Source organism: Engraulis encrasicolus, chromosome 17, assembly GCF_034702125.1.
Source record: "Engraulis encrasicolus isolate BLACKSEA-1 chromosome 17, IST_EnEncr_1.0, whole genome shotgun sequence".
Lineage (NCBI taxonomy): Eukaryota > Metazoa > Chordata > Actinopteri > Clupeiformes > Engraulidae > Engraulis > Engraulis encrasicolus.
The window spans coordinates 34,329,532-34,337,031 of record NC_085873.1 but is presented as its reverse complement, the minus strand read 5'-3'; the positions used below and the strand labels follow the sequence as shown (position 1 = coordinate 34,337,031).

General features: G+C 40.2%; 1 protein-coding gene across 1 annotated transcript in view; it reads right to left on the bottom strand.

Annotated features, from left to right (window-relative positions):
• LOC134466792 (rho GTPase-activating protein 44-like) overlaps window positions 1-7,500 on the bottom strand; it is a 136,593-nt gene that overhangs the window by 18,109 nt on the left and 110,984 nt on the right. The window contains exons 15-16 of the mRNA XM_063220668.1: window positions 6,190-6,281; window positions 5,852-6,032 (exon numbers count right to left, since the gene is read on the bottom strand). Of these exons, the coding sequence (XP_063076738.1) occupies window positions 5,852-6,032; window positions 6,190-6,281 (273 nt within the window). The remainder of the gene's footprint in view (window positions 1-5,851; window positions 6,033-6,189; window positions 6,282-7,500) is intronic.

Here is a 7,500-nt window from a genome sequence, read left to right as displayed (position 1 = left end):
CCGGGTCTCACAACGGAGACCTAAGGAAGGGAAGACGAAAGGGAAAGAGGAGAAAGGGAAGGCGAGTCCGAGGCCAATTATCGTCGCCTTCCACAGCTTCCTAGACCGCGAGCGAGTTCTGCATTGGGCAAAGCAAAACGAAATGACATACGAGGACCACACCGTGAGATTTTACCCCGACCTCAGTGCTCATCTCTCAAAGAAACGCGCAGCTTTCAAGAACGTCAAAGCGGCCCTTTACAAGAAAGGAATTGAGTTCAGCCTTCTCCACCCTGCCCGCCTCCGCGTTTACCACGGAGGTGAAACGCTACTGTTCGAGACACCTGCTGAGGCTGAGGCTTTCTACTCCCAGAGGATCGAGAGGAACCCAGGCATTCTCCTGACTGAGGAGATTTTGGATGTTCCAGCTCAGTCGGAGGAACAGGAATAGGCTATGCGGCAGCATATCCAGCAATGGGTAAAGTACAGAAAGACTGAAATGTCATGTCATGTTTCGGTGGACATTTAATCGGATTGCTTTATGTTTAAGCTTTTCACTCTTATTTAATGGTGAACAAACACTTTATATTATAGGTTAATATATATATTTTTTTTTCTTTGTGTCATTACTCAGGAGCTCCCTCGAGAGCGATGACAAGAATGAAAGTGTGTTGTTGGAAGTGTTTAGAAGAGGGAGGAATCCTGCGTGCTGCTATTTTAGCAGAGTTAGGAGGGGGTGTGTTTTTTGGGGATGAATGGGTAGACTGGACCCTCTATATTTTTTGTAATTTTGCTGTTTGTAAGTTCTTGGTTCCACTCTTTCTGTGTACCACTCATTTTAATGATGTTAGGTAGACATGTCACTGACGTTTGTTTTGTCAGGGAATACAGACTAATATTATCTGCATTAGTGTTTGTACCAAATTAATATGGCTAATAATAGTGCAAATCACTCAGGCTCAGCTGTAAGATTTATGTCTTGGAATGTTAAAGGCCTCAATGGTCCTGTAAAAAGAGGCAGAATACTCTCTCATATTAAAAATCTTAAAACAGATATCGCTTTTCTCCAGGAAACACATTTAAGCAATTCAGACCAAATGCGTTTAAAGAAACATTGGGTGGGCCAAATATTTCACTCTAGTTTTAACAGCAAATCAAGAGGTACAGCAATAATAATGCACAAAAAAATTCAGTTTAATGCTTCTAGCATTATCTCTGACCCACAGGGCCGATATGTTATAGTATCAGGGACACTATATCAAACTCCTGTCTTGTTGGTAAATATTTATGCCCCCAACTGGGACGATGCAGGATTTGTTCAAAGGGTTGTATCTCAGCTGGCAGATCTTGATGCTAACATGCTGATCCTGGGTGGAGATCTGAACTGCGTTATGAGCGCAAATTTGGACCGATCTAATCCCAAAACACAGACCCTATCTAAAATGGCTAGCAGGTTCTCAGAATTTTTCAACCATGCTGCATGCGTGGATCCATGGCGACATTTCAATCCACATACTAAGACATTTTCTTTTTATTCCAATGTACATCACACTTATTCTAGGATAGATTACTTTTTTGTAGACAGAAGACTCTTGAACTCAGTAGAGGCAGTTGAATATTTAACCATTGTAGAATCAGACCATGCCCCCATAATAATGAATCTCATTTTTTGCCAAAACTTCAGCTCTCGATCTCATTGGCGTTTTAACACCACACTATTGTCAGATAACACATTCTGCACCTCAATTGAAATAGCCATACAAAGATTTCTAGAAACTAACTCAATTGACGAAGTGTCCCCATCACTGTTATGGGAAACCCTTAAGGCCTATCTTAGAGGAGAGATAATTGCATATTCTTCTTTTATTAATAAGGAAAGAAAAAAACAAAAACAGCAGTTGATTGAAGCCATATTTGAATTAGATAAAAAGAACTCCATAGCCCCAAACGCATCCCTTCATAAGGAAAGAATATCATTACAAACACAGTACAACTTAATATCTACATCTGAAACAGAACGACTTATAATGAGATCCCGAGGGTCATATTATGAGCAGGGAGAAAAATCAGGACGTCTTTTGGCACATCAACTTAAGTCTAAGTCAGCAGCACAGATTATATCTGAAATTGAAGATGAAGGGGGAAGGACCACAACAGACCCCTTAAGAATAAACAACATTTTTAAAGATTTTTATTCTGATCTGTATAGTTCAGAATCTTTAAAGGACACATCACTGTTTCATAATTTTTTCTTAAATTTGGAAGTTCCTACCCTGTCTTCTGATCAGAAAGAATTCTTGGATGAACCAATCGAATTGAGGGAAGTTAGCTCTGCCATCTCAGCCATGCAAAATGGAAAGTCTCCAGGGCCGGATGGCTTCCCGATCGATTTTTATAAAAAATTCTCAAAACAACTAGCTCCACTGTTGTTGGATATGTTTGATGACGCTATGTCAAAGAGTAAATTACCTAATTCTCTTAATGAAGCAACCATAACTCTTTTGTTAAAGCCAGGCAAGGATGCATCTAAGTGTGGGTCATACCGACCAATATCCCTTTTAAACACCGATCTTAAAATCCTCTCCAAATTACTAGCTACACGCTTGGAAAAAACATTGCCATATATCATATCACCTGACCAAACAGGTTTTATTAAAAACAGGCATTTATTCTCAAACATAAGGCGTCTTCTGAATATACTGTATAGCCCCTCATCAACCAATATTCCAGAAATTGTGGTATCTTTGGATGCTTTTAAAGCTTTTGATCGAGTTGAGATGGACTTTCTCTTTTATGTTTTGAAGAAATTTGGTTTTGGTAAAGCCTTCATCAAGTGGATTCAACTTCTTTACTCCTCCCCCCAAGCCTCAGTTATTACAAATCGCATCCGCTCCCAAAACTTTCCTCTGTCCAGGGGTACCAGACAGGGTTGCCCATTGAGCCCTTTACTATTTACACTTGTCATAGAACCACTAGCCCTGGCTCTCAAATCAACACCATCAATAAGAGGCATTAGAAGATGGGGATTAGAATCAAAGTTGTCATTATATGCAGATGATTTATTGCTTTACTTATCAGATCCATTGAATTCAATTAATACTGTTATTTCAGTATTGCAAAACTTTGGTCAGATCTCAGGATATAAACTTAATCTAGAAAAAAGTGAGTGTTTACCCATAAACAGTCTAGCTATGCAAATCCCAAACCATGCCCTACCATTTCATATTTCTAGGTCAGGTTTTAAGTACTTGGGTATCAATATAACGCCTTCATTTAATAACCTCTTTGATGAAAATTTAGCACCACTCATGTCTAAATTGAACTCAGATTTGCAAAGATGGGATGTTCTACATTTAACCATGGCAGGCAGAGTGAACTGCATTAAAATGAATGTTTTGCCAAGATTTTTATTTTTATTTCAATGCATTCCTATTTTTTTGCCAAAGTCTTTCTTCACTAAACTTGACAAAATCATATCTAGATTTATATGGAAGGGTCAGAACCCTAGAATTAAGAAGGAGTTCTTACAACGATCAAAGTTGGCAGGCGGGTTGGCTCTACCAAACTTTAGAGCTTACTATTGGGCGGCAAATTTCCACAAAATAGCATATTGGATTCAGTCTGCTGATACAGATTGGTGTGAAATGGAATACATGTCATGCACATCATCATCTCCTCTCGCTCTTGTTTCATCTAACCTTCCAATGAAGATTTCCAGGTTTACTTCCAATCCTGTGGTTATATCTACATTAAAAATATGGGCTCAGTTCAGAAAGCAGAATGACTTGAGGGATACTCTTTTTACTTACTCTCCACTATGCAATAATCACAATTTCCTACCAGCAAACCTTGATCACACTTTTGTCACATGGCATAGGAAAGGAATTAAGAGGTTTAGTGATCTGTATATTAATGGATCATTTTCTTGTTTTGAGGATTTGTGTGCAAAATATGAACTTCAGCAAAAGGACATGTTTCGCTATTTTCAAGCTCGCCAATTTGCTAGAAGTCACAGCCCTCATTTTCCTATCCTTCCGAGTGAATCTGCTTTGGACTTAATTTTGAAGGCTCCTTTTTTTCTGAAAGGTTTCACCACACACTGTTATGCAATAATCAGGAAAACGGACATTGTCAATACTGACAAGATCAAAAACCACTGGGAGAACGAACTTGGAACTGAAATCTCTGAGGACACTTGGACTGACACTTTGAAAAGAGTGAACAGTAGCACATCTTGTGCAAGACTGAATCTCATTCAGTTTAAGGTCGCTCATCGCTTGCACTGGAGTAGAGCAAGGATCTCTTCCATTTACCCAAATGTTGACAGCAATTGTATCAGATGTCATATTCATGTTGCAGATTTGACTCATATGTTTTGGTCTTGCCATCTGTTGATGGGCTATTGGTCTGATATATTTGATGTACTATCAAAAGTCTTTGGAGTCACTTTACAGCCCTGTGCAATGATAGCATTATTTGGGGTACCAAACAGGGAGGCAAATTTAACTAAAAACCAACAGAATATTGTGGCATTTGTTTCCCTGCTTGCAAGGAGGCAGATCTTACTTCACTGGAAGTCAAGTGCGCCACCTACTGTTGCCCAGTGGTTAAAAGATGTAATGCTATTTTTGCACTTGGAAAAAATCAAATTTGCTATAAGACGCTCAGACAAATTTAAGTCTGTTTGGGAACCCTTTCTTTCATATTTTAGTGATCTCCAAGAACTCCCACCAACATTGCAATAAATGAAAGATTGTATGGTTTTAATTTAACAATTTGGAATGCAGATTGAATTATGTATCTATTTTTCATTTGTCTGTTCTGATGTCTACCTATATCTACCAAACAAAAACCGAAGTTTACTGTTGGTATGGTTTATTTTGATTCACTAATATTACAATTATTATTACTTTTGGGTCCAGTCGGGGTGGGGGGAGGGATGGGAGGGGGGTGGCTTTTTGAGTGTGTATAAAGTTTAAAAAATGAGAAGTCATTTGTAACAATGATGATGTTTTATTGTTTCTACCTCTGACTTTTCAATAAAAATATTAAAAAGAAAAAAAAGAAAAATTGGAACAAGGAGAAGACACTGGAGCAGCTCAGATGTGATGCTTTTCTTTTTAATTCAAGTGCACAACATATTAGGGACTAATGTTTCGATGGCAAGCCATCTCCATCAGAGTCCCATCAAAACGTTAGTCCCTAATATGTTGTGCACTTGAATTAAAAATAAGAAAGTAAAGCATCCCATCTGAGCTGCTCCGGTGTCTTCTCTTCGTTACCTCCCGTTGATGCACCAGATGAAAAAACAGAAGCGCGTGGAACCCCTTTTGTGTTACAGTCAAGATTGGAGTTGGACTCAAGTCGGAAGAGAGGAAGTGAACTAATGGTGCTGACAGACACAAAGCCTCCAAAAATACTTCCCCCTTTGCTTAGCCTCTCGCTGGGCCAATTACTGGCTTAATGAACAAAAAACTAGAACATCTAGGACATTTCCCACTGGATGGAGGAAGACCCAAAATAAAAGACATGGACAACTATGGGTCCATTTCGGCAGTCTGTATTCACAAATGTAATGAGTATTGGATACTGCAGTTTGGTATAGTTATAATTGAGTTCATACTCTTGTGAATCACTATGCATGCAAACACACACACACACACACACACACACACACACACACACACACACACACACACACACACACACACACACACACACACACACACACACACACACACACACACACACACACACACAGGCACACACAGGCACACACACTCACACAAACTACAATTGCTGTGTATATTCTCAGAACCGTGTGGAATTAAGACTGCCAGTGTAAGTGTGTACAGGTAGGGGGCTCTCTCACCCATCCTTCTTGTAGAACTCTAGCATCATGTTGTCGGTGGCGACGCTGAGGGGGCGTCGGCTCTGGTCGGACTGCTTGCGGTCGGCGGGCTCCATGTCGGGCGAGGGCATGGAGCTGTAGTTGGCGTTGTGGTTGGTGTGCACCGGGCTGCCGTAGCTACCCGTCACATTGAACTCCATCTCTGGAGAGAGTGACGGGGGAGAGAGAGAGAGGGAGGGAGGGAAGAAGGGAGAAAGAGGGAGAGAGAGAGTGAGAGTGAGAGACGGGGGGGGGAGTAAAGTACATATCTTCACATTTTTATTTAATTGCTGGTGAGTTTATGTGTGTGTATTTCTAACCTCCAGGGAAGAACCAGTCTGCGTGCTGGATGATGGGCTCCAGGAGACTGACTATCTGCAGTGACACCGTCGTCATCATCTCCGTAATGTTCCTGCAGGAGAACCAGATAATGAAACATTGAAGTTGGAACTAGGGGTGGGTATTGGCAAGGGGTTGACGATTCGATGTGCATCACGGTACACATGCCACGATGCAATGCTATTGCGGTTGCGATACTACATCATACAATACAAACATTATACAATACAAATATAAATAAAAACTATGACAGTTTATACGTAGAATAGGTTGCAAAAGGCTAATAATAAAGTTTCAAAATAATAATGATGATGATTTGAAGCTTGGAAGCACTATCACATCATATCATGTGGTTGTTTTCTGGACTAAAGGGTAACAGAACTCTGAAAGCACACATCATGATACTGCGCCCTTGCATCGTGATACAGTATCGTGACTCACATATCACGATTATCATGATTCGATACTATATCGTCACAGCCCTAGTTGGAACCACTGATTGGGGACCATATGTCCTTGACTACTCCATGCAAGGTCCTTATAAGGTCTTGGCAATCTTCATTAATCCTCCACACATTATGTAAGACCTTGGATGTCCCATGGTATGTGTATGGAAGCATAGGGAGAAAATACACTTAAATGGCTCCTATTACTATAGTCAATTCAAAGAGTAATGACAACCATTAAAGACACCGGGACATTAACATAAAAAGTGACAAAAACCTACAATGAAGTCATGTTCGATTACAAATAGTGACTTGGTAATATTACGAAGAAAACCTCACAAAAGCTGCTATAGACAATTGATATTAGTCAATTTTCTATGCCGACTATTAAACAATATCTTTCACCTAGATGCATTTTTAATGTGCTGACACATTATATCTCTATTTGCACCTTGATGCCAAGATTGATGGACTACATTTTAATGTCCACTCTATTTCCTTCGATTAACCTGCCAGATTGTAGCATGACTTTGATGTGACAAGAAATAAATGAGTATGTGCGTGTGTGGCGTGTGTGGTGTGTGTGTGTGTGTGCGCGTGTGTGTGTGCGCGTGTGTGCGTGGGCGTGTGTGTGTGTGTGTGCGTGTGCGTGTGCGTGTGTGTGCGTGTGCGTGTGCGTGTGTGTACATAATTGTATGTGTATTGTATGTCCTCACATCCTCTCTGTTCTGAACCGATCAATCTTAAATCACTTTTCACATCACTACCACATGACCTTACCTCTTGTTCCAAGCTAGCACATAGAAAAATTGCAGAGTTAACTCAACACTGTTCTGCGAATATGTC